Source organism: Pteronotus mesoamericanus, unplaced genomic scaffold (assembly GCF_021234165.1).
Source record: "Pteronotus mesoamericanus isolate MK-2021 breed Mesoamerican mustached bat unplaced genomic scaffold, CSHL_Meso_final contig_53, whole genome shotgun sequence".
NCBI classification, from domain to species: Eukaryota; Metazoa; Chordata; class Mammalia; order Chiroptera; family Mormoopidae; genus Pteronotus; species Pteronotus mesoamericanus.
Window position 1 is genome coordinate 5169891 of NW_026555195.1, and position 27914 is coordinate 5197804.

The 27914-nt window shown below is 44.4% G+C and overlaps 1 protein-coding gene across 2 annotated transcripts in view; it reads right to left on the reverse strand.

Annotated features, from left to right (window-relative positions):
* OPCML (opioid binding protein/cell adhesion molecule like) overlaps positions 1 to 27914 on the reverse strand; it is a 472446-nt gene that overhangs the window by 13321 nt on the left and 431211 nt on the right. The window contains exons 4-6 of one of the 2 annotated variants that reach the window (XM_054579472.1): positions 4393 to 4527; positions 3859 to 3979; positions 3248 to 3399 (exon numbers count right to left, since the gene is read on the reverse strand). In XM_054579472.1, coding sequence (XP_054435447.1) covers positions 3248 to 3399; positions 3859 to 3979; positions 4393 to 4527 — 408 coding nt within the window. Of the gene's footprint in view, positions 1 to 3247; positions 3400 to 3858; positions 3980 to 4392; positions 4531 to 27914 lie in introns of both variants that reach the window. The other variant, XM_054579471.1, reaches the window with a different exon arrangement.

Consider the following 27914-nt stretch of genomic DNA (forward strand, 5'->3'; position numbering starts at 1 on the left):
CTGTGTTGAGGGAAGCATTTAGAAGTGTTATATGAGAGGGTGTACAGTGGGGGACCTGACCTACTCTTAGAGGTCAGGGAAGGCTTCCTTCAGGAAGGGATGCTGAATGGCAGGTGGGCACTAACTGGATGAAGCAAGGTAGGTGAGTTGTGGGGATTGATGGTGCCACACTGAAAGTGGACAGGAGACTCTGGAGGAAAGGCGAGCACAAGTCCAGTTGAGCAATAACTCTGGCAGAGACAAGCAGTGATAAGATGGGCTGTCTCACAAAAAGCATTGGCACATACCAGCGTTAACTCTAGTACCTTATATTTATGTTCTCAGTTTGTCATACCTCTGTGATGAACATTATATTATTGATAATTCACAATGACAGTCAGCAGGCCAGGAAATAGTATCCCAACTTTAACTGAGTAAACTGAGGTCTGTAGTTTTTGCAGGTTGTCAAAGTCATACATCTAAACAGAGCATTTATGGAAATATATATATATATATATATATATATATCACCTTATTTAGTACTCTCACTAGCCTTTTAAAGCAGGTATTAATATCCCAAAATCATACATGGGGAAGGGAAGGCTCAGCAAAGATAATTAGCTGGCATGTTGTCAGCCAAACTGGGAAATAAAGCTATGTCTTTCCTATGGATTAAATTGTGCCCCCCCCCAATTTATATATTCAAGCCCTAACTCCCCCATGTGTATTTGGAGATGAAGAATAAAATAAAATTATTAATGTTTAGTGAGGTGAATAAAGGTAAGGCTCTGATTCAACAGGATCAGTGTTCTAATAAGACACACCAGAGAGTAATCTCTCTCTCTCTACTTTTCTCTCCCTTTCTACCCTCCTCTCTCCCCCTTCCTTCCTCTCTCTGCTTTTCTTTCCCTCTCTTCCTCTCCCTCTCTTCTTCTTTATCCATCTCCATCTCCATCTCTAACTTTCTATCTCTCTCTCCACACAGATACTCAGAGGAAACTCATGTGAGAATAAATTAGCCATTTATAAGCCAGGAACAGAAACCTCATCAAAAATAGGGAATGCATCTTCCTGACTTGACCTTGAACTTCTGGCCTCCAGAACTCTGAGAAAATAAATTTCTCTTGTTTCAGGCACTGGCCTATGGTACTTTGTTATGGCAGCCTTAGTAAACTAATGTAGTCTTAATATCTACTGTTGTTATCCTCTATGACACATTTCTTTCCTTAGTTAATGAGAAAGAGGGACAAGAGCCTGGATTATCTAGTTGTCAGTCCTACGTTTCTTCAGTTGCCATGTTTCATATCACTGACAACCCCACTAACTGGTGGGGTGATAGCAGGGTCAGTGGCTGAGCAGCACCCCAAAAAGAAATGCTTTCCTCTTGGTTTTATCAAGACCAAGGGAGGGACAGTCACAGACCCCAAGGTGTGGGCAGAACCAGTGGCTTGTGATGGTCTTAGATCCAGAGCTGCAAAAAATACACTTGCAGAACTGCTTCCAGGTCTGGGAGATTCAAAAGTTACCACTTTTTATGTGACTGAGAGTGATCACAGAAAAGTGGGGCTGCAAGGCTTCTACCTCTGGAAGTAGAGCTGAGCACTGCCTGCTGCTCCATCTCAATGTCTGAATGTGTGCATATGTCTCAGTCTAGTTATCCTGCAGATAAACACTGTGGTATGTGATGAAGGGCCCAGTCCTGAGGGTCATCTAGTATCTACTCATCAGCTATGGGTGCTTCAATGTTATATAACCTCTTTGGCCCCCCTTTTGGCTTATCTATAAAATGAAGTGAATAACATGTCTTGCCCAGCACTAACATGATGTCTACATATCAGTACATATTATTATTACTATTAATGACCCCAAGTGCTTTTACATTAAAATGAAGATTTTAGAATGAACTTTTTAGCCCTCTTTTCCTTGGGCTGAAAATATAAAATATTCACACCAAGGTGACTTCCCCATGGAGACAATAGTGGACTCTGGGCTGGATTCCTCTGGGTGTTGCTGTGTACAAAAATAGCAAAATGTTCATCCCTTTTAAAAGCCACCAAGAAGAAGTGTATTGTTTTTTGGTGAAAAAAAAATCCTTCCTCTAAGGCATATAATAGTATTTCATATGTGTGCATGTAAAAGCTATAATATTCTACATGCTCACTACTTAAACTGTACAAACTAAATCCCTAAGGTCTATCTACTAAGGAGAAATCAATCAGGGAGGTGGCGCAGGCAAGCCTATCTTTGAAGTAGGCTTAAATTCAAAAGCATAGGCATTCAAGCAGGCAGAGGAAGGAAGGAACATGCTGTACCCACCTGCCACTGCTGATGAGGGGCTTATTTCTAAGACACACACAGCACAATGCACACACAATGCAGAGAGAAAACAAAAGACATAGATCACACATTTCAGATGGTTGGTGGACATAGTTTAGTTTATGTCAATGCCGAAAGCTTGTTCAGGGCCTGATGTGCACATGGGAAAATGAATACCTTTTCATTCTACTCACCATATGCTTCCTTCTAACCAAATCTCAGCAAATAAACAAATACATACACACAAGAAATCTCACAACAAGCTGGCCCCGGTCCATGGTGTAAACATCATACAAGGGGATGGACACAGCAGTGTGGGAAGTTTTTGAGAGAGAAGGAGCTTCCCTTTCAAGGGAGGCTGCCATGGCTCTAGAGACCTCTCCACCCACATGGGAGAGAAAGACCTCCAGAGAAGGCTGATGCTCCAGCTGTGGACAGAACAGTCCTCTTGATGGGGACTCAGAGGATAGCTCCAGTCATTCCAACGAATGAGAACATGACATGGCATCAACATGAGAATCATGATGGCAGCAGTTGACTTGGTTTAAAACTATAAATATAACCCTCCAGAATCATAGATTCTTATTGTGGAAATTATCTGACAAGCACATCTATTTTACCTACCAGATCTTTGCATAGTACTACAACTGAACTGTTCCATGGTTCTATTTTCTTTATGGCAAATAGCCTTCAACTTGATTCAGATTATGGTTTTACCCCTTTTTCAAGGTGCAAACCTTGCCTTTCAGGAGGCCAGGCAATATAAATCACCTTTTAAATGCCATGGTGTCACATGCTAGGAGAATGACAGGGAGAAGCATTTTGTGTCTAAGGGTGGTAGGCTGAGCGGCATGAATGGACACAGGCCAAGCAGATCATGCCTTCCTCCCTCTTGAGTCCCTCGAGCCCCTCATGTGGCTAAGCCCACTGCATCCAGGCTTCCTGCACTCACCATACAGTGTGATGCTGGCATTGGTGTTCCCAAGCTTGTTTGTAGCCACACAAGTATAGTTCCCATAATCCTTTTCTGAAACATTGAAGAAAGTCAGAGTGGATATGCGCCCTTTATTCTCAATCCTCACGCCGTCCAGGCCGGTTGCTAGCCTGCAACAGAGAAGGCAGTGCTGGTCTGGTTCTCCAAACAGAGTAAAACAGCAGGCAGGAGGCACTGGGAGAACTCCAAGATACCATAGCTTAATCCTCACAGAAACCCTTTCCTCTAAATAGCCTAGTTCCTGTAACTCAAACCATAAGCGCTACAGCTTCCATGAAGAGGAAAAGGGGAAGGATGCTCATGTTCCAAAGGCCATATTCACTGGCTTCTGCCATGTGTACAACTAATCTTGATTCTGAAAAAAAGGCAATTGATTTTGCCCATTTCCCAGCTTCCTCCATTTATTTATTTTTCTTGTTTCTGGTTCTAAAAGACTTCTGTTATAAAGAAGGCTATAAGGCATTTTGGTTTTGCCATATTTCCCTCCTTTACTTTATCATTCTCCCTCCATGTGGGAAATGATCCATCAGTTCTGCTTCAGAGGTGCCCCATTTCCATTATCAAGGTACCTGGTATCTTCCTTGAACCACTGGAATTCAGCTGTAGGCACGGCAGAGGCTTCACAGCTCAAGATGCCCTTCTGACCAACTGAGACGCCAGTGTTCTTGGCTTTTGAGATGTAGGGAGGGTCTGTGGAGGGAAAGACAAAGTGATTCCATGAAAAGGATGAAAGGCACATTCAGTTACCTGCTGTGCAAATGGATTTCTTATGACACCCTACCTCCCCAGTAACATAACCATCTATTTTAGAAAAAAAAAAAATCTTGCTTGAAGATATTGCATTTACCACAGCGTCTTCTTCAGGACTTCAAACCGATTCAGAGCTAACGATTCTCCCCATTAGCTAAAAGCTCTGACCACCACAGGAAGACCCCAGGGCAAATGGCAGTAGAGACAGAGATGGGGCACAACAATCTGATCAAGTGTCTTCCTCTTGGAAGCAACTTGGGTTCATCAGACAACAGCATTGCCATTACCAGCTTGTTCCCTTAATTCCTATTCCATCTTTCCCCCTGAAACTCCCTGACAGTGGGTCAACTCACAGTTTACGGTGATTTTGACTTTCCGCACATCGGGTGCAGCAACGTCATTCAAGGCGCTGCATTCATACTCCCCAGACTGGTCACGTTTGATGTTGGAGATTTCCAGGTATTCATCCTCACTCACAAAGCCCTGGCCTTCTGAGAGAAAAGAAACAGACAGAAAACAGTCATGAACCTGGAAAACCAGGGACAGAGCTATGTTCACATCCAGAACTTGTAGGAGAAAGGATATAAAAAGCTGTAGAAATGGAATTTGGATATCAAATTATAAAACCATGTTGGCCCACAAAGATGACATTTGAAAAAAGAAATTTTTTGCTTGAGTCTTGAATCAATGTGTTTTTGTGCAACTCACTTTAACTTTTTAGACCATTTGGTAAGAAGATATCATCATTTTTCTTACATAATTATTATCAAGATATACTAAAAGAATGCATATGAAATACCATAGCACATTACTAACCTTTGATATTTTAAAGAGAATTATCATGATCAGTAATATACTACAAACTAAAGGAATAACTTTAGGGTATGTTAGTATGGCCATCTTAATTTTCACTATGTAGAAATGCTTTTGAATGCAGAATACAAACTACAACTACATGTAAAACAAATAAGTGACCACTTAATATTTTAATACAAACAAATGCCAAACAGTTGACTTGGTTTAAACTGCAGAAAATAAAGTGAAGAATGAATGAATAAGAATGGACCTTGTGACTGCTATATAGTAGGTGCTCAATAAACTTTTGCCAACATAAAATAAACATGATAACCCCAAAGGATGGCTCCATGGTTACTAGAACAAACTCAGGATTTAATACCTGACTTTGGGGGGCATTCTGGAGGCTCTGTTCTTAGACATTTATGAAGTTTGCAATTCATGATTCAAAATATTATGGGGCTGCAGAATTTACATTGCAGTCCCTATTACATGCTCTTTTTACAACCTGGCCCCTCTGCCTTATTCCTTGTCCCAGGCCTCTGTCTTGAAATACACATGTTCTAAGTTCTGTCAAAGGACAAGGCTCCAGTGAAAACCCAGCTAACACAAAGGCCAAGGAGGAAGTTCAGTTATTTTCATTTCTTAGAGGCTTGCTGTCTGATTCCTCTCCGTACTCCAGGAGTTGGAACAAAATTAGTTGTTGGGACTACACAAACTCATCATAACCTCCCTCACACCTCTGTAGAAACGTATTCTTATCCAATGGGTGCTCAGTCAACTAATTCTGGGTCCACCGTGGGTGGAAACAGGAGAGGATGGTGTTCTCAGAAAGTGGGCTGGTGGGTGGAGGGAGGGAAGCAAGTGCTTTGGCATCCTGACTTTGTTCCAAGTCTAAGCCTTGGGGAGTTTCCACCCTCTCTGCCCATTTCCCTAGGCTTGTTTGTCAGCTCTTTCTGGCTTCCTTGCCTCCACCCCCACCCCAGGTCATGCCCACCCAGGCTCTGGGTGCCCATCAGTGTCTGGGTGCTGCTTACCAAGGCAATTTGTAGATGGTGTGGAGTCCTTCTCAATATAAACATTTGGCTCACCTGAAATTAGGACAATTCTGGTAGCCCAATCACATGCAATCCCATTAAAGAAATCTTGCATTGGCCAGCAGAAGCCATCCTTTTACCAGTCCACCTTCTTGGAACTTGGGTCTTTTGACAGGACCCAAGGACCAACCCACAGGTGTGAGTTTTGTAACCCTAGGGAATGGGGTTGAACACATGTGAGGAGTGGCTGAGGGTAGAGGCAGGAATGGGGTCTGGGGTAGGTCCAAACTCCCAGTCTCATACGTGAGTGTCTCTCCTGAATATTATTGTTGACATAGGCTGGCCTCAGGCACCAGAAGGAAACTTAGAAAATTTTGAGGAAGATGCTCCAGAGCATGGCCCCTCCTGGGGCTTGGAGATAAGGTTCTGCTTGCTGGGATCTCAGAGAGATGGTGCTGGTCACAGCCCTCTGCCCAACAGACATGTGATCATTCAGGTTAGTTCATGTTGTCCTTCCTCAAGATTCTGACATCACTTATTTTAGGAAGCCTAATAAAGATTAATATTGCCTCACTTTTGAAATGATGCTGGTTGACCAGTGTAAGTATTTATAAGGGTTAAACAACAATGACATCCAGCACACCAAAATGACTTTCCAGATTCGTTGTACTGAACCTTTTCTGCAATGAATAAATATAGCAGGATAGAAAGTCTGGTTTTCTACTTCAGTGCATTGCAGTGTTATTGGCCGCAGGTAACTAAACCCCACTGCATTTAACCAAAGAAATGGGCAATGTTCATTGGGACTGACAGGTGCTTCAGGCAGGCTCACTGACCTCTTTCCTTGGAGAGGAATGGGATAGACCATATCGTGCTGTGCAGTGTAGACCAGGTGGATATCTTAAAGTAGCTGGTAAAAGTCAATAAATGTTGGTCAATGCAGGAGTGTTGGCTGCTCAAAGGGAAAGGACTGCTTTAAAGAAAACAGAAACCAGTGTGCTAGGACCACAAGTGATGCTCTGTATTTGCATGAGTAGGACGGTCCCTGGGTCCTTTGTGGAGGAATTATAGGACAAAACTACCACCGTCTGGAATGTGAGGATTTATCTTCACTATCTGTAGGGCTGTTTTTATGGGATGGATATGTGACAGGAAAAAAAGAAGGAAAGAAGAGAGCATTTCATGTAAAATGGGGATCATTATGATAGATAATACTACCTCATTAAGTGAGAAAATGAATTTGTCAAGTGTGTACCATAAAGTGCATGCTTCTCAGATTTTAATTTGCATATAAAATTTTTTGGGATATATATATATATATATATATATATATATAATGATTCAGTAGGCTGAAAGTGAGGCCTGGGATTCTGTATCCCTAAAAGTGCCCAAGTATTTCTGTGTTGCAGGTCTAAGGACCACACTCTAAGCAGTGAAGCTTAAAGGCAACTCCAAGTGCTGCTTTTGGCTCCCTTTCACTCACACATTTATAACAGTCTGGGTCTGTGAAGTGGCCAGGAGGTCAACAAAGGCCACTGAGTGCCTCTCGTGCTAAGGTCTCTGTGGAGCAGACTCTCAGGGGACACCTTCTCTTTGGAGTACAGCACTCTCTGGTGTCCATCAAGGCTGAGCTCCTGGACCCTGAAAGCTCACTTTTCCATCAAGTCTTTATGATCTCACTTCAAAACATGCATCCTGCCAACATAGTTCCTTGGCTAAGAAATGGGAAGCAGATGTTGATGCTCCTCCTCATCTCAAACTCCCTGAAGGTGTTGAGATGCTATTTTCTTAACTGCTTTGAACAGTGGGTGAGATTTGTAAAACAGAACAAGCCTAGGTCACTAAATGCCTGGAGACCCAGGAACATGCCGGCAGGGTTTCTTGCTTTCCCTGCCCTCTCCAATTCTGGTTGCAAGTAAAATTCTGATTCCATGTTGCAGAGAAGAGGGCAGAGGGCATCAAACGTGTCAATCCTCTTTGTAGCTGCCAGGATGCCAAGCTGCTGACTGTGGAGGCAAACTGAGGGGAACAGGGATAGTGAGGATGTGGAAGAACCGGAAAGGAAGGAGGACGGGGAGGAGGAGGAAGAACAGACTGGCGTGAGGATGGAAAGAAAGGCAGATGCAGGCAAGATGGACTGGGTGCAGTTGGAAACATTCCAAAGACACCTTCAAAAGAAATTCTAGGAAAGATAGGCTACAAGGTTATAATATTTTCCCTGACAAAACCCATGAAAGCTGGAGCTGCCAGTCTGCCCCACAGTTTTGCTTAATGGAGAGATGTCCTGAAATAAACTAGGAAGACAGAGGCATTATCAACCTGCCCTGTGCATTCAGACGGCCCCATATAACATGAGTGTAAGGAAAGGGAGGTGGATTCAGAAGCACTGGCATAAATATACCTTTTTCAAAAAAAAAAAAAAAAAAAAAAACCAACAACAACAGGGGTTATTTCATTCCACAGAAGAGTGCTTCGAAGAAGATAAGTTCAATTCATTGTATTAGTGAGATTAAGATCTGCAAGGATACAAACAAGACCATTTATCAGGGATGTGGGATGTCCCTAGGCCAGGACCCTTCCAACACAGAACACATGCCTGGGGGTGGAGTGACTAAGTCTCAGGATTCTGCGGGCACCAGGTGGCTTTTCCTGCAGGGACTGCATTCTGACTCAAAACAGTCACAGAATGCAAAGAACGAACTATGGGTAAGCAGGGTCTGCTCCATCTTGGAAACGGAGGAGCAGAGAAAGTGTCTGCAAGGAAGGATCCTGGTGCGGCCCACTGTCCGTGAGTCACTGGCTGCTATGTACTCCTACCCACTGGGCCAGAAGAGGCAAGTTAGACAATGAGTACAATGGCTACACATTGGAGATGGTGTGGAAGGCAAGATCCTTGGGCCTGGATAGTCTACAGTTCCATGAGCCCACAACTGGAGCTGGTTACATTTTTCTGTCCTTGAGCTCAATGTTTTACATAATTGTTTTTAGCTCCCTCAGGTGAGGTATGATGGATCAGAAAGGTGTATTAGAGCTGAACAAAACCTAAACATCTGGGGATGAAGAGATCAAATGAAAAATACAGAGTAAATTCTGGAAGCTTCCTGACCCGGTTCTCTCCCCCTTCACATCCTGTTCTTCCATATCAGTTGTCCCTCGGCCATCACTCTTATGTCCGATTTTTTCTTTGGTCTTAGCCAATTCCTTAGAATTATCAAGTTAAAGTATGATGGTGTCAAACACTTTAGCCTTCCACTTTTTTGGAGTATCATCCCTCATCAAATACTTTCCCCTCTGTGTGAATATCCCTAGAGATGCCTTTTCCTTTGCTAGATTATTCGCATAGTTCAAAAAATCACCCTCCTATGAGGCAAACCCTGTCTGCAAACACTTCGAAGTGACTAAAAGTTGCCTCCTAGTGACCCCCATGCCACTGCTCCTTCTCATGTGCCACGAGCAGCTACCACTTGACGTAGGAAGCTTCCTTTGTGAAGCTAAAAGTCAGCACCTGTTACAGCTTTAGTCATGAGACCTGTCAGGAGCTGACTCACAGTGGCACATGCTTGGGGGCTGGCACCCCAGAGAAAAGGAGCAGAAGGAGGATAGGATCAGGGAGGAGGGGGCATGGGTTCAAGGAGGCATCCACACAGGAAAGACCAAGCATGGGGAAGGAAGGCCAGAGGAAGGAGAACTCAGATGGGCAAGAGAGCCAGAGGAGAAAACCAGCCACCAGAAGGAAGCCCGCAGAAGTGGGGAGAGGTGGGCAACCCAGGAGTCCATCTGGCTCAGATGGTGGGATGTCTGGAAAAACAATGAAAGTTTCCCTACTGTCCTGCAGAGGGGCTATTACAGATGATCTTTAGTAATACTGAACTGGGAAAGTTGAAGTCAAATGTCCAGATGATCAAGTGCCTGCTTCTGCCCAATTAGATTACAGCAGGGTTTTTTGATTCACCTGGAAAAATAGCTTCTTGCCCACTCACCAAAGCTACATGGTCTTCCAAGCTATCAGGGAACTGAGCTTTTATTCCTGCAAGGAGTATACTGAGCTTAAAAGAAGTGTGGGCTGGCTGGCATGTTGTGTATTTTCTGGACATTGCACCCTAGAGGTCAGGAGCAAGATAAAGGCATGGAAAGAAACTGCCTGAAGCCATCCCCTCCCCACAGCTTCTGGGTTCTGAAGGTGTGAAGGGCAAGGTAAATACTGTCAGAAGTTCATGTGTGGATGTGAGCCTAAATCTTGCCACTCATCCACCTCTTTCTGTGGGATTCTGGTCAATAGAATATAATCATATAAAATGAGCCACACAGATCAAGAGAGTAGCTTTACTGTTGTGAAGCTGGTCTACAATTGGCTTGCTTGACATCTAAGGCTGACAGAGGTCCTTCCCCCATAAGCTGAAGATGTCTAGGTGTGTGTTGTAGGTACACTTGACTTGGGTACTCAGTCTCAGGCCAAAAGCTGGGCCTGAGAGTAGGGCTTGTATTGCAGTGGAGAGTCCAGGGTAAGGAGGACCCCTCAGACCCAAACAGAGGAGGATCAGGAAGGTGATGGAAAACCTGGAGGACCACCTTCTCTTCTAGAAGATGGCCTTATCCCTGCTTACCTGGATCCAAGGGACAGCAGGACAACCTTTCCCATTACTCCAGTTACCCATCACAGTTATCCTTGTGCATCTAGTGTAAGGGTAGACATACAGTTACTTGTTCACACTACCAATGGCTAGAGGCTCGGAGACTCTAGACACCCCCAAAACTCTCCTTCTCCACTTTTCTAATCTTTCTTCTTTCTGCCAGTCTCTGCCCTCCCCCACCCCTTGATTCTCCTTTGAACAATGCTGGCAATAAGCAGCTCTGGGCTCCCCCTCCTTAATTAAGCCAGGGAGTGTGGACAGCAGTACATTCTGTCCTTGCCTGCTCCCAACTCCCCGATGCATCCCTTCACTGCATCGGAGTTAATGAAAAGTGTGATAAACCCACTGTTTCATTTTCCTTTAATTAATGCAAGCGATTGAATTGTGCTGAAGTCATTTTGGATTGGATACTGAGCCTCTGGGTCAACATCTCATTTGCTGGTGGTGACAGAAGCTCTTTGTCTTGGTCTCAGATAACCTTTCTGGGTTGAGACCACAAGGACCTTCCCCATGAAAGGTGTGGCTTACCCTTATTCAGGCTGCCCTGCTGGCTTCCTACCCTGGGGTTGACAGCAAGTTGGCTAATGACAAAATCAATGTGTTACCTTACAAGTTAACTGAGCTTCTAGTGGGGGGAAGAGTACATTAATGATGCTCCTAGTAGCTGGGGACACGAAGACATTGCCTGACAATGGTGAGTTTCCTAATTTGTTCCCATATTCTGATGAGAGAGCTGAAAATGACCCAAGAAGAAAAAGACTCCAGTGGGACTGTCCAGAAAGGTTGATTCTAATACATTGGGCTCTTTTCACCAGGAGGAGCAAAGCCAAAGATGAAAGGATGTGAAGGGTTTTGTCAGGTAAACGGGGGCAGTGGAAGAGGCTGTCCAGGAGCCTGTCTGCAGTGAGGGCTAGGAGGGAGGTCCAGGAGGCCTCCTCCCAGGGGGAACACCAGAGCCCCCCAAAGAGCACAACAAAACGAACTTTTGCGTCCATGCTTAAAGATAGATTGAACTGGCCTGGAATGGAGCCCCAGTATCAACATTCTCTAAAACCTTTCCTGGAGATGCTAATGTCCAAGGATGACTGAGATGACACCTCCTTTCGCCTTCGCCGTCCAAGTGCCAGCTCCACCTGGAAACTCTCAGGCTTCCTCTGCCAGGAAGGCATTGGGGGCCCATAGTGCATGATGCTCTGCCACCTCAGGTGTGCTCAGGCCCTCGGTCACACATCCATGTCCTCTGTGAGGGACATACCATCATGATGTCAGCAGGTGAGACCCAGCAAGGGGATCTGGCAGTGCGTAAGGCAAAGGCAGTCAGGGTCAGACAGCGTCTGCCGCTCTTGTCAGCCCACCGTGGCTAGGATTGCCCAGGCCACATGCGCAGAGCATAAGGGCCAGAGCAGCTGCTCCCAAAGCATAATGACAACAAGGGTTCAGGCTGGTGTTACCTAGCTCCGCCCCACCCCGCCCCCTCGAGATGGGTTCATTATGTGTAGGAAGACTCAGAACAAGAGATTTTTAGAATCTAGATGATAATGTTAACCCAAAGGGAGTGCCCCTGAATGAGTGATGCAGAAAGACCCAGGGTTCCTGCAAGGATGCAGCACAAACCCTTCCAGGGGTGTCCAACCTGCGACCCACGGGCCACATGCAGCCCAGGGTGACTAAGAAAGTGGCCCAACACAAATTCATAGATCTACTTAAAACATTATGCGATTTTTTTGTAATTACGTGTTGCAATGTATTTAATGTGTGACCCAAGACAACTCTTCTTCCAGTGTGGCACAGAGACGCCAAAAGGTTGGACACCCCTGCAGGAAAGTTTAAAGTGCATGCCCAAGAAAGAAGAGAGGGGCTGGACAGGAAGAGAGAGATGGACAGACAGACAGACCAAGAGCAGAGACAGGTAGACAGAAACAGAGAAAGAGTGACAGAGAAAGTCAGGCTGCAAAAAAGTAGGATTTCATATACAGGCAAAAAAAAAAAAGGCTGAGGATAGAAGCTAAAATCCATTTGAGAACACAGTACCCACTTGTGTTAAAAAAGTAGCTAATATTTCTATCATAAAAAGTATCTAAATATAAACCGAAACAAATAATTCACACCAAAAGGATATACATAAAGGCTGGAGAAAAAAAAAATCATGGCTTATGAAAAGCAGAGAGCTTAAATAGCTAAGTTATTGGCAAAACATTAGGGACATTTGAAAACTTGTTATTTATTACATGTTTTCTTCATTTATTACAATTTGAAATCTGAACCAATAGGGTTATTTTAATATTAAAAACTAAAATGGAAAATGGACTCTAAATAAAATACTGCTTTAAGAAACTCAAGAACTTAAAAAAAAAAAAAGAAGAAGAAGAAGAAGAAGAAGAAGCCTTGATCAAGGCACTGAAAGAGATACTGCTTCCTTCATTTACATGTGTCTGTAGAAAGCCTGGCTCGACTTGTCTGTGTTACCCTTGGCAGGCACAGCCAGTCTGCCAGGCCCGTTACTCAAAGAAAAGAGTATTTAGGAGAAACCGGAATGTCCTGTGTCACACTGTGGTCACTGGGTATCCAGCACCAGAATTACCAGAGGGTATTTGGTAAAATGGGCTTCTTGAGGCCGCAGCAAACCTGCTGGGTCAGACTGTTAGGGTTAGCTGGTCTCCAAAATCTTCAAATTATTGTGAATAATAGAGCAACATCAGAGCAAATGCTATATCCCTTGCTTGCTTTGGGGGAAATTAGAATGTTTCTTCCAACAGCAACTGCGGCTGGCTCATTTTCCCTGGGGATTACTGTTCTTGTCTCTGTATAGCAATACCAAGGGTGCCCTTGCTCCTTTCCTTGGTAGGGTGACCTTATCATTGGGTTTGCCTGAGACAATCCAAGATGACACCTGTTTCCCCAGAATGACTATTACTGGTCCCAACATTCATGCCTTTGAATCCAATGAGAGACAGTGGTCTGATCCTTATGTAGATTGTGGATTCTTTGGATGTAGACTCTGCCAGCACAGGGTCAGGAAGGACCCCAAGTGCTCTGTTCTCCTGGAAAGGAGGCCCATCAGCTGTACTCTGCCCTGGGAGTGCAGACTAGAGCAGCTTCTTGGAGCCTGAGGCAACTGGAGTGAAGGGACCATCAATGCAGCTGCCAGGATGGAAACCCAGCTAGGTTCTAGGGAGCCAGGCAGGGTAGACAGCAGAACTGCCCCCCATGATACAGCCTGGATGGCCCAGAGTGCTCAGCAGATGCCTCAGGGCCTCTCAGAGTATTGGGGAGATGCTCAGTTTCAGCGGACACGGCTTTGATGAAGACTGATTCCTCTTGCTTTCTCTCTTTCTTTCCTCTTCTTTTATTCCCTCCCCTTTAGCCTCTCCCCATAGTAGCTCCTAACAGCACAGCCATATGACAATGATGCTAATTATTAATGTTCATTAATATTTTTGAAATAAGTGTATTAGCTTCCAGGCAAAATATCCACTGAGTCAAGTAGTACTCTTGGCAGGCAAGCCGCAGCCAGAGACGCCCTGCTCATTTCACAGAGAAGTGCTGGCCGGAGCTCTGGCGTGTCAAAGGGAGAGAGCTTGGCTCATACATTCAGTTGTAGCAGGAGCTGAGGAAAAGGACTAGGAGCCCTTGATGTGGTGCTGGGTCCCTTTGGAAACTTTCTTGTCAAGGGGTCTCTCTGCATCTGCAGCTTCTGCCCCTCTATGCAAGTCTGTCTCCCTCTTACCATCCAACTTAGGCTCTTAGAAAGCTGACCTCTCACCAAAGGCATGTATCTTCCTGGCCTCGCTTCTTAGCCTAGCCACCAGAGTAGTCACATTACACATGACCTTCTAGGACTCTGTGCCAATAGTAGGAATAAATGGAGAAAACCATGGATTGGAGATCAGAAGACCTGGGATCTAACCTATTTCCCTACTAATATGGGATGTGGTTTGGGGGTAAGTGTTTTTAGCAATCTAAGCCTCAATTATTTTTTCCTATCAAACAAAAAATTGCATCAGATGATCACTATGGTCATATGACATTTCATAACTTAGCAACAAAGTCTATGTCCAGGAGTTCTAAATAACTCCTTACATTTTGGAAATCTGATGCCCATGGTGCAGAAAGGCAGAGTCCCACCCTGGAGCTCAGGATCACTGACCTATAAAAAACATTGGAAGGTGTCTATGCTCAGGCGACCACGCTGCTGAGCTGACCGAGGCCGCCCTCTCTGCACGGGGGGTCTTGACAATGCAGACTCCAGAATAGAGACACCATGCAGTTTCAAGGTGGCTGTCATTTGTCACTGTTCTCTAGCTGCTCAGAGATGGCGAAGAGAGAGGTTTTGACAAGTATGAAGGACTGTGTGTGTCTGAGGGTAATGTCTTGTATTAATGGAGGAAATTAATTATTTCCTTTCCTTTCTAAGACTCCGATTCATGGAGATTTTGACAAGGAGCTGCTTTTTTCCCTCCCTTTGATGGGTAGATTGGAATCATGTCTTAGAGGTACAACTAATCACCCATTCGGATGATTTGAGGACCATTTCCATGGAATTGTGGGTACACGCCAAGTGCAGGAAAATGAGGCTCCTCTCTGCTTCCTGTCCCCCCTCCCCTGCTTTCTCTAGAAACATGCCTTCTTAGTTGTCTGGCTTACCTTGCTAATCCCTCCCAGCAAGAGAATAAATGCTAAGAGGTGAGGAAAGGGGCCTCAGTGGTAGGGGAGGCACAGTACTCGGTACTGCACCTTGCCTCTCTCCTTCACCTTCACTGTCAGAATTGATCTGTAGCTTCACAAGAACAGAGCCAACAGTATCTGAGGGGTTATGTGATGGCTTATTTTTTGAGTAAATTTGACTGGTAGGACTACCGGGATAGCTAGCAAATGCTAATTCTGGGTGTGTCTGTGAGGATGTTTCCAAAAGACATGAGCATTTGAATCAGCAGGCTGAGTAAAGCTATAGTCCTCTGCAATGTGGGTGGGCAACATCCAGTCCACTGAGGACCTGGATAGAACAAAAAGTTGGAGAAAGGTGAACTATCTTTCTTTTTGAGCTGGGACAGCCATCTTGGGCATCAGAGCTCCTAGTTCTTGGGCCTTCAAACCCTAGGAGTTACACAAGTGCCCCCTCCCTTCCTCCTCTGAGGCCTTGGCTTCAGGGCTGGGAGTTATAACATCCACTCCGCTAGTTCTCAGACCTTCAAATTCAGACCAAATTATACCACTGGCTTACCTGAGTCTTTTGCTTGCAGGTGGCAGTTTATAGGACTTCTTAAACCCCATAACGACATGGGCCAATTCCTAAAATACATCTTGTCTTATCTGTCTCTCTCTCTTCCTATTGGTTCTGTTTCTCTGGAGAACTCTGATGAATACAGGCCTAACAGAAAACTAGGAGGTCATGGTTCTGGTCTTCTCTCTGCTACTAATTAGCCAATCCACTTCACCTCACTCACAGTTTCCTAATCTGAACCATGGGTGCATTGGGCCAGCACAGTCCATAGGTTTTCAGCCACTGTTCTTTGCCCACCTTAATCCATGACAGCTTTTCTGGCTCAGTACATAGTTATTCTGTAATGGGGTGCAGTGTGAGGGTCCCTTGAAAATAGAAGAGTGTATCTCCCACAATCCTTGATTATGGGAAGGAGTGGGTGATGCTGTGTTTAAGGTATTTTGCATAACAATGGCAAGTTAATAGCCTTGCCTCACTGAAGGGAAGAGGGCTGCCACCCAGGGTGAATTGTGTATGTGACTGAGAATATTCAGGGACTTTGACATAGCAGGTATACAGCACCTGTGGGAGAGGCAGGAGCGGATATCCACCCAGGACATCTGTGCATCACTGGGAACTTTTGCCCTGAATAAAGATGGCAGCCAAAAGAAGGTAAAATATAGTAAGGGACTGGCAAAAAGGTCATACACTAACATATCATGGGGTCCAGATATGAGGTCATGCAGGAAGTTCAGGGCCCGGCATTCAAATGAAGGTGGGCTGAAAGAGCAAGGGGAAAAGCCATGTGGTCTGCAGTGAGAGAGAGGAGGTACTTCTACTTCTCTGAAGGATATATGGAGAAGCCACTCTCTTGGGACGTGTGCCTGTCTGGACTCCACCATGATCCAGTGTAACATGGCACATGTTTCCCTGAGCCGCAGCATGGAGGCTAAGAGGAGCACACCCCAGACCCTGAAGGAGAGAGCTGCTGCAAGAGGATGGGGACTCTGAGACCCACAGTGCACCTTCCAAGGGGGATGGAGATCTGTTTGCGTGACTGGCTTAAGGACAGATAAGGAAATGGGGAACTTCTGGGCATGGTGTTGGCTTGTAGCCTTTTGGGGAGCAAGGGAGGCTCTGAGTCTCATGGGAAAGGAGGGCTTGGAGTAAGAGTGCTCTTAGACAACTCCCCCTCCACCCCAAGGTCGGAACCCTGTTAATAAAAACCCATTTCCTTTAACACTAATAGTTGGGTCGTATGTCAAGGCACCAGGTGGCAGAGCCCTGGTTTGCTCAGTAGCAACTCTGTGCTCTTATCATCAGTTGCTGGACAGCAGCCAGCCTTTACCAAAGCCTGAGGGGGGAATCCTGTCACTACCCTTGTAGCTTGGGGCCGACTCGGGTTCCGGAAGATGCAACCACTCAGCACACTAGGACGGGATGTGAAAGTTCAGGCAAAGGTTTTCTAGCCTCTAAATCTCCCTTCACCAGGCCCCTGCTGTGCCACCCTCCCTGCCCACCTTTGCTGGGTGTCCTAAGCTTAGTTGTCACAGAAATCCCAGCAGGCCTCTATCAAAACTAAGACATCTTACCTGTAAAGAAAAGAAAGTCCTGTGAATTTCTAGATTTTTTTTTCTACTGGCTCAAACTGGTTTGTCAGTTTTTGTGGGGTTTTTTGTTGTTTTTTGGGTTTTTTTTTTCTTGTTACCTTAGGAGGCGTGAAACCTCAGCTCTCTTGACCAGCAATGTCATTCTGGGGAAGAAAACAAGGAAGGTTGTAAGGGTGTCTGCTTTCTAAAAGGACAGGCCTGGCATGAAGGATCCTGGGTAAAATGGGGAAGTTGGAGGGGCTATTGTTCACTACGCCACACATAGCAAAGACCAGGCCAAGCCTTGTCTGTAGACAGGTGGCACCTGTGGATTTCTAGGACCCACAGAGGGAGCTTCTGAAGAGTGGGTCAGGATGAAGAGCATCGGCCACCCTCACAATGCGGCCCTTGAGCTTACTCTGCTTACAGGCGACCTGAGAGGTTTTTTCTTTTTTAGTTACAAGATATCATACTCTGATAGTAAACTCAGGAAATGAATGTAAGTAACAGTGTTATTTATTTTGTTCTGCATATTACACACAGATGAACATACAGCTACACATATGGTACATGTGTATAACAGTAGAGAAACATTCAGTAGGGAAGTAAAATACACAGCCATAAAAATTCTGACACCAATTCCAATGTGTGGCTTTTTCCTCCACAATAAGCAATTCAACACCAGCTGGATGAGCAACAATGTAACTCAGTTCTGATGTGGTGTCAGGTCCCCCAGGTTAAGGGCTCGGTCCTATGGGACTGCCCCTGCCCCCCTTCAGATGCCAGTGGCAAGTCCAGGCTGCCCCCAGGGCTTCTGGCCGATTGGCCATAGATCAGGGGTTCCCACAGCCCCTCCTGGGGTTTCATTAATAATATGCTAGAGTGGCTCACAGAACTCAGGAATGCATTTTACTTCCTAGATTCCTGTTTTTTATAAAAGGATATAACTCAGGAACAGCCAGATACAAAAGATTCATAGGACAAGGTATGGGAACAGGGCAGGGACTGCAATGCCCTCCCAGGTGAATCTTTCTTCCCAAATAGCCACATGTTTTCCCAACAGAAGCCCCCCTTTTGGGTTTTTATGGAGACTTCATTACATAGGCCTAATTGATTAAGTCCTTGGCTATTGGTGACTGAACTCAATCTCCAGCCTCTCCCCCCCACCCCAGGAACTGCAATCCTCAAATCTCTAATCACATAATTGGTTCCCCTGGCAACCAGCCTCCATCATTAGGTGCTTTCCAAAAGTCACATCACTAACCTAAGAAAAGATACCTTTCCCCACATCACAGGAAATTCCGAGGGTTTTAAGAGCTCAATGCCAGAAACTGGATGAAGACCAAACAGGTATTTCTTATTATAAATCGTGATATCACACACATTCTTTTCAGACTTGGCTTTTCACAGAAGAGAGCACTATCCTAGGTTCATAATGCCTCGGCAAAATGCCTAACTGTATACATTTGAATAAGTTACTTAACCACTCGGGGTTTCCTGTTCCATCACAGGTAAAAAATGGATTAGATTAGCTTATTTCTAAAAAATGTTACCTTTAACATTTGGTAATCAATAGCTGGTGGAAAAGTTTAAAAACAAACAAACAAACAATGTCTCTTCCAACCACTGATTTGAAGTATTTGAAGTGTGTGTGTGTGCTGTGTGTGCATTTAAAGAAAAAAATATAACAAACAAAGGAATGCATCTCATGTGTAATGTCATGAGAAGGAACTAAGATATAAGAAAGCCTAAAGATTCTTGAGTTTAAAATCAGAAGGTAATTCCTCTTGAGAAGAAAAACAAGTGATATTTACATTAGTAAATCACAATTACAAAACCAATCAGCTGCAGAAAAGAAGAGACCATTTCCATCAGTTATTACTGAACTGAACATAATTTTTCAATCACCAGCAGATTATAAATGGGGGATAGAGCTCATCCAGGAACTATTCCATCATAGCAGCTATTAATCAGATGTTAACTTTGTCAAATTAGCAAGGACACCACACTGACAGGATGGCGGGGAAGCAGGACACAGGGAGGACGGGAGGAGGCAGCCCGGTTAATCCCTGAGGGAGGCTCAGAGCACCGGAGGGGCCCCTTGGTCAGCCACCTGTGTAGCCAGCGCTCCTGCTGGGAAGGAGAAACTCGGCTCCGCTGCTTTCATTCCAGGGTCAACAGATAAATAGGTAAAAATAGGTAAATAACGCAGACCCTACTGCCTATTCATTTCCTGTGGCGGCAGCGTTGTGATGAGCACCCTCCGCATGGCTGGGAGGGAGCTCCCTCCGGCTCGGGTGGCACCCCTGCCTGCTGGCTCTGGGGGACTCTCCACCTACACCTGTGAGCATCGAGGAGCCTCGGTCTTGGTGGAGGGAATTCACAGCCCATCTCATCAGAAGCTCGTGTAAATTTGCATAGAATGACAAAGCACAAACAAAAGTTTTTTTCTGTGCTCCTTTGACATGCTGGGGTTACAACATCGGTCTCCATAAAAAGTGCTCTCGATCGAGTGATGTACCAAGGTTCTCTGGCACCTCTGTTTTCTATCTTTATTGTACCACTTAAAAGTTGTTTTTTTTCATTTACAATTGGCATACAATATTAATATTAGGTTCAGATGTACAATAGTGTTTAGACACTTACATAACCTACAAAGCGACCACTCCGACACGTACAGTACTCATCTGACACAATCCATAACGTTATTATAACATTATTGACTATATTCCCTATGCTGTACTTTTTATACCCATGACTGTTTTATAACTTCGCTCCACTGAATTTTTATGCCATGGAGGACAGGCTTCAAATCTCCTAAACTGTCATGGGTTCAGCCCACCGGCCCCTTTCTAACGTGGCAGGCTGGTCTACTGAGACACTAAGTCGGGTGTGTTTTGTTCTCAAGGCTGTAGAAGACTGGACAGAATGAGAAGGGCTCTCTTTTCCCCATTCCCAAAAGGCACAAGGCTTTGTGAAGTCAGTTCTGAGCTTCTTACCTCGGCTTGTTAATGACTTTTGTGTCATGGGGTCTATATCAGTTGCTAGGCACCCAGAATAGGATTATCACGGAGGCTTTTGTTTTAGAGAAGCAGGAAAACAAAGAGTTGAGTTTAAACCCCTCTTCAGGACTTAAAGGGAATATTAGATACTATTAAGTTGTGGGAGAGTGGTCAAGAGATGCACTTGGGATGTGCAGTGGGTAGTGTTTGAAGCCGGCTTTGAAATGGTTTCATTTCAACAGCAGAACTGGGGTAGCATGAAAAGCAGGGGAATAGCATGAATGGGGTGGGGAGGTAGGAAAATTCTGGAAAGTACATTGTAAGTTATTTTATCACTCTTACTGCTTTTCTGAGGAAAATTACTTTTGGCTCTTGGTTAGTGGATTCTGGCTCCAGGGGAAAATTCTGCCCTGCTAAATGACCTCAGGGAAATTGTAATCGTGAGCCAACAGTTATTTTCATGGTTTGCTTTCTCATCATACTTTCCCACTTTCACATGATTAACAAGAAAAGATGACTACTCTGTGCGAAGCACAATACACAGCATAGTTTTTTGTTTGTTTGTTTGTTTGTTTGCTTATGCAGGGTAGGGGGTTAGGTTAGAACACCAGGACTAGTAAATAGAAGTGATGCAATGAATATGGAATGGAATCCTCCTAAGCACATCATTTCATACTGGTCTCATTTACACGGTCTCTAATTTTAGATTCCAAGTGACTGGAGAGTTACTTTTCGCTTCTGCAACCAGCCTTACAGGCCTGGATTCCTCCAGGCCATGCCTGCTCTTGCAAACTAAGGTCAGAGTAAATCAGCATTTGTGCCCAAGTCCTTGGAGAGGTCGGCGACAGTGGAACTCATTGTAGAAGTTTGGTCCTAGAAGTTTGATTTGCAGGGGTGAGGACTGGTGCTCAGTGAGCCAGGGGCCAGCCTCTCGAGGCCAGGCTTCCGTGACCTCATGTCTGCTCAGGAGCCACCGAGCACCACACCATCCTGCCGAGCGGCCCCTCTGCGGTGCTGATGCTCCACTCCCTCTTCCAGTAGCTCACAGTGACAGCCCCTCAGAGGGTCCCTGGGGTGGGGGCCGAACACAGACAGGAGCAGCCGGCAGCCAGGGCCTTTGGGGATGTGGCGATAGTCCCCTGCCTCCAAACTGAAATGGGTCTGCGGTTTTATGAAATCAATTCCATGGGGCCTGTCACTGAAAAGAGAGAGTGGCGGCTTCACATCCAGTCAAGCCTTCAACAGGAACCCCAATGGACCAGCTTGTGGGAAGTCCACGGCAGCACACAAATTGCTTCATGGCTTAAAGGGACATATAATGTCCACACACAGTGAGTATACACACCCCCTAGAAGCAATGTGACTTTCAGTCTATTTTTTTTCCAGTAGAGTTTAATAATCATGTGCAATACCAGTATATACCATCTGAGTCACTCTCTTCCTGTGAGATGTGTCATGTTATGAACAGACAGAACCCCATTATCATGGAGTGTATCACATAAGCGTGGATATATGGCAAGTCAAGCCCATCCCCTAACTAAAACATAGCGGTGGATTCTGAAATGGCCTGAGGTGAATCCTATGTTCCTAACACCAGCACAAAACGGAGTTTCACTGGGTGCGCTCATCTCATTCCCACTTTCGTGCAAACTCCTCACACTCAGCACAGGCCCACGGCAGCCTGTGACTCTGCAAATGATCAATATCCCATCACATGCTCAGCGGGGGGAGGCTTGCCCATGAGGAGAAATGAGCCCAGAGTGTCCAGTGTCCTGAGACAGCTTAATCCTATGGCTGGTAATGTTCTAACTCAGAGTCACCGCCTTCCCAGAGCAATGTGCCCATTGGTTAGGGATGGCTGTCCCCCTACTCCGTGCTTCTCAGTTCTGGCGGGGCCGTTGAAACACTGGATACCATTCCCATGGGCGGCACCCTACCAAAGGCTTGGGAGGGGAATAGTAGCAGAAGTGGGGGATAAGAGATATTCTCTCTGCTAGAGGGAAAGCCCATTTATTCGGCATTCTTCATTGTCTGAGGGCCAGGAACCCAGCACTGTTGATAGAATATCCCATTAAGGCCCCTAAGGAATGGGATCTCTAGACACCCAAACATTGGGAGACATGAGTATCCTAACAAGACCAAAACTGAATTGTTTTCTGCAAGTAATGACCACTTTTAAAAGAACAAAAGCAAAGAGGGCCTAACATCCTCTCTGCCAAAGGGGACATGGCACATTTGCCCTCCTGAGAGATCCCTGAGGGAAAACGAATGTCCTGCTCTGTCAGAGGCTGTCATTGTTGACTCCTTTTGAAGACTATCACACCTTTCATTTTCAGAGCATCTCAGTGCCCACAGTACATTCCATGGCCACCCTACATTTAAACTGTCCCCAACTCAGAAGAAGTTCTCTTGTGTCCAAGTGTCCTAAGCCTATCAGATAGCAATGAAACCATCTTTGTTAAATTAATCAATTCCTATATCCCTTATTTGAAAAGTCACCTGCTCCACTCACTAGAATCCCTGCCTTCATGCAGCTCACCTTTCAGTAAGGAGAGAGCCAACACCACATGATATAACAGACCAGCTATGTTAGTGATCAGTGGCTATCAAACCTGTTTGTAAGAAGCAAAAGCCTCTCTGCCAATGAAATCCTATACTGAACATTTAGCAAGTTACAAAAACTGAGCTGCTCTTTGGGGTTGGGACGGGCACGTGCAGGGATGCAGGGCTGTAGTCCAGGGCTCGTGCGGACCATTAGTCATGTTCTCTCCTCCCCTTGTTTCCTCCCTCCTTTCTCGATACTCACAGAGACACCTGGAGGTTTACAGAAACCCCTGAGCTCTTTATGATTTTTAGTTAGAAATAAACAGGCTCCCATTGTTGAGCAGAATGTAGTGCAATAAATGAAACAATATATAAACACTTATGTTAAATAACAATGCAAGATTCAGGTAGCGTGTTGGAATAAAAGAAAAGATGTCCAAGGCTGTGTGAATTAAACAGCTAAGAATTCTAATAATTGTTAAAGGAATTTTAAGGCATGAGGTCACACCAGGCTGCAAATTTTTTAAATTTATTTTAGTCAATTATTTTCGAGTTTATGTACTTTAATTAAAAGAAATTTCCATCTGTCTAGTCTAGTAACCCCATGGTGTATCTTGTTTATTTCCAAGCTCATTGTTGTCAGTAACAATACAAAAGAGCTATAAGGACTTTATGTCTTCCCAGGTACCTGCTAACCACAACCACATTATTCATCCATTTCTGCAACAAATGATAAATTATTCTACCCATGTTGCACATAGAGGGTGGTGGGGTGGAGGCCTAACTTATTTCCAAAAAATGTAATTAACACAAGTCATCAAGTATGGAGGATAGAACAACAGTGAGTGGGCAAAGTGCTTTGAACTTGTCAGAGGAAAGTTATCAAATAAATTTGTGGTATTGTTGTTGTACTGTTCAACATAGTCTAGCTAAAGATTTAAGCAATATTTTTCATTTTCTTAAATCCTCACCCAAAGATATGGTTTAGAGAGAGGAGGGAGGAGAGTGAGACGGGGGTGTTGATCAGTTGGCTTCCATATGCCCCAACTGGGGATCGAACTGAATGAAGGTATGTGCCCTGACCGGGATTTGAACCTGCAAACATCGGTGTATGGGACAGCGCTCCAACCAGCTGAACCACTTGGTCAGTGTAGCAATAATTTTCATAATACTTCTTTTATATTTTTTTCTTTTTCTTTTATTGATTCCAGAGAGAAGGGAAGGGACGGAGAAAAAGAGGGAGAGAAACATCGACCGGTTGCCTCCCACACACTGGGGACTGAACCTGCAGCCCAGGCGTGTGCCCTAACCAGGATTTGAACCTGTGACCTGTCAGTTTGTGGAACAATGCCCAACCAACTGAGCCACTCCTGCAAAGGCTCCTTCAGTAGATGTTTACTGAGTGTCCAGTATGTTCCAGGGACTGGTTAATTACTGACAATGCTGTAGCAAATAATACAAAATTCCTGTCTTCTAGTGAAGAACAGTTAGTAATTAGATAACTAATAAATAACAAATATAACCAGACAGTAATAATGACTGTGAAGAAATATCAGGGCAACAGTAACAACAATTAAATGTATTAAGTAATTACTGTGTGAAAAACAGTTGCCTTAAGTTCCCTGTTTCACTTTCTATGTACCTGCCGTGGCGTGCCTGTCCAGACCTCTCCTCTGGACCGACACGCTCACCCCTTCAGCTGTCTGCAGTGCTGTCTGCTGAGCTTCTCCGGGGAACTGGGGTGACAGCGGTCCTGCCCAACCGCGTGCCCCATTCCAGGGCAGCATGCATTCCATGACTCGTTGCCGTTCAGTTCAACTTTCCCGGCTGCCTGACCTGCTTGCTCATGCCCTTACACGGTTGTTGTTTCTGAAAAACCTCCCAATAAACCTCACATCTCATGCCCTGACCAGTTGGCTCAGTTTGTTGGGCATCATGCCACAAAGCAAAAAGTGGCTGGTTCGATTCCTGGTCAGGGCACATCTCAGATTGCCGGTGTGACCCCCAGTTGGGGTGGTTACAAGAGGCAACTGATTGCTGCTTCTCTCTCACATTAATGTTTCTTTCCCTTTCTCTCTCCCTCCTTTCCCCCCTCTCAAGAGAAAAAGAAAAAGAAAAAATAGAAACTACTTCCTATCTGAGTCTCAGAGACTGCTTACTATGGAAAACAACCAGACTTTTGCAATAGTTTAGGAACCTGAGGCTCAGAACTGGTGCTTGAGAGGGTCATACCATTAGGAAATAGTGCATCTCTGAACCCCACATTCTCCTCCCTCCAGAGCAGCAGGACGATCACCGCTGTGCTGCTTGGAGGAGTGTCGTGACGCACGCCTATAGTGCTGTCCAGAAGTTCTCTTGGAGGGTATTATCTGACAAGAACACAGATTCCAAAGAATATCCTAAACATCTCAAGACATCCATTCCTTCATCAACAGCTATCCTTCACACCAAGCACAGCTCCAGGCCTGGAGGCAGACAGCGAGTGGCGTGGGTACTTAGGGGTTACGAGTGCAGTGAGGAGAGCTGGTAGGCAAAGCGCCGGGCCAGCTGGGGAGGCCGGAGAGCTCTGAGAATGAGCAGTTCTATCCTGGGTAGTCAGCAGGGAGCCTCTCAGGTCAGGTCTCACTTAATCAGCGGACTAGGGGAGCCAGGAATGAGGCTTGGGGATGTGGCAGTGGTGGTATTGAGTAGAAAAAGGTGTTTAGGTAAAAAAAAAAAAAAAAAAGATGGCATACAATCTGTGCATCAAAGAGCATGCAAGACTCAGAAAAGAGCCCTTCAGGCTGGACATACACTCAGATCAGACCAAAATGGCATAGATCTGGTTAATGCCCCTTCTCAGGGCCAACTGGAGGGTAGGTAACACACCACGACCTATGGCTACAAAATATGGATTCTAATCAAGGCTGACAATGAAATGATGCCTTGGTTTCCCCTGCAGCAAGATGATGAGAGTAATTCCCCATCAGCTTTCCTTGCCTGACTGTGGTGAGGCTCTGAGGCAATAATGAGTGATACACAATGAGATGCCCCTTAACCACGGGGATGTTCTGAGAAGTGCATCCGTAGACAACCTCGTCTTTGTGCAAACATCATGAAAGGCACTTACCCAAACCTGGATGGTCTAGCCTACTGCCCTCCTACACTGTATGGCCTAGTTTATTGCTGCTGGGCTACAAACATGTATATCAGTTTGCTGTACAAAACAGCATGAAATTAAATCAAGCACAAGAGAACCTGATGTGATCAAGAGACGTAGCAAACATGAAATGAATGAGGCTGCGTCAGCATAACACAACATTTTGTTCCACAGCAAACTTTTCTATAAGTAGAGTACACTCTAACATAAAAAAGTACAGTAAATCAAATACTTAAACCAGTAACACAGTCATATATTAGCATTTTCGAATATTGTGTGCTCTACCGCATTGGACGGGCTGTACTGTTATGGGACAGGCAGCAGAGTGGGTTTGTTCAGACCAGCATCACCACAATCACATGAGTAACGCTGTGCTAGGATGTTGCCGTGGCTCTGACATCACTAGGTGATAGGGATTTTCAGCTCCTGATAATCTTATGGGATCACCACAGGTATGTAGTCTGTCCTTGACCAAATGTCATTAAGGGGTGGGGTGCATGGGCACGTGGAGAGAAAGAGTTAATCAATTACTATAATACAGCACTGTTCAAACTTTTTGGTCTCAGGACCCATTGACACTTAAAAAATTATTAAAACCCAGAGAATTTGCTTTTCTACATTATATTTATTGACATTTACCATATTAGAAAATAAACAAAAAACTTTTAAATATTTAATGATTTGTTTTAAAATAGTAAGAAACTCATTGCATTTTAGCATAAGTAACATATTTCTATGGAAAATAAGTATTTTCCCAAAGATAAGTTAAGTAAGAAGGGTTTTTATGTTTTGACAAATATCGCCCATTTCTGCCTTAACTGAAGACAGATTTCCAAAGTTGCTTTTGTACTAAATTTGGTGTGATAGGTTGTTGTGGTTGAAGCATGTAAAGAAAATGTAGCCTCACACAGAGATATAGGCAGAAAAGAAAATATTTTAGTAGCCTTTTCTGATAATTGCAGATACTCTTATTTGATGTACACTAGAATTTGTTAAGTGGTAGTTTCTTAAAGTTTAATTTCAATACAAAACCACATGGGCAAGGGAACATTTGTATCCTGTTACTTTAAAATCCACTGTCCTATCTTTCCCTCTGACTGTCTCTTTTATCTATGCATCATTTTGGAATATCATTGGTTATTGAGAAAATTTACATTCACTGATATATGTAGCTCTTTCAAACGTTGACCTATTTTATTATACAGAATGAGTAAAAATCACATCTCTTAATATTACCATCCATTTCATCAGAAAAATCTTCAGGTAATGGGGACCTGTCAAACTCATGATAGCAAATACAGATAGAATTCTCCCAAAATTCTAATCTCAGCTTGAGAGTTCAATTTTGTTTTTTGGTGACAGATTCTGTTAGTTGTTTTTCTCCAAGTGACTGACTCACATTATTCATTTTTAAGAAGATACCTGCCCCTTAACCAAGTGTGAATCACCATAGTTTCTCTGTAAACTGTTCTTTCAATAAAAGTGCTATTATCTGAAAAAAGTGAGGGGGAGCTACTTTAGCTCACAACTCAAACAATGTAACGAGTGATTTTTCCTTGACAAAGTACTGTACTTTGTGCATAATCCCATTTCATTTCACACAATATTGAAAAGTCATGCATTCAAGTGTCAAAATGTAAAAAAATTAATTTTGTGGCCTCAACAAGAACATCCTTAAGGATTAGGATTATTGATTACTTAATTAGTTTGTTTTCTCGTTATTTGTTTTATGGTGTGTGTGTGGTGGTGAGGACTACAGCGAAGATCAGCAGAGTTCGATTATGGTGAAATGATTGGTGCCAGGACTCTACCGTGTACACCCACGTCCGCCTTTGTAGCATTAGAACAAATGGCAGTGTATTGGAAAAAGCAAATAATGTCTTACTATTACTATGAAAATAGTGTTGACCTTATAGTCCCCATGAAAGGGTCTTGGGG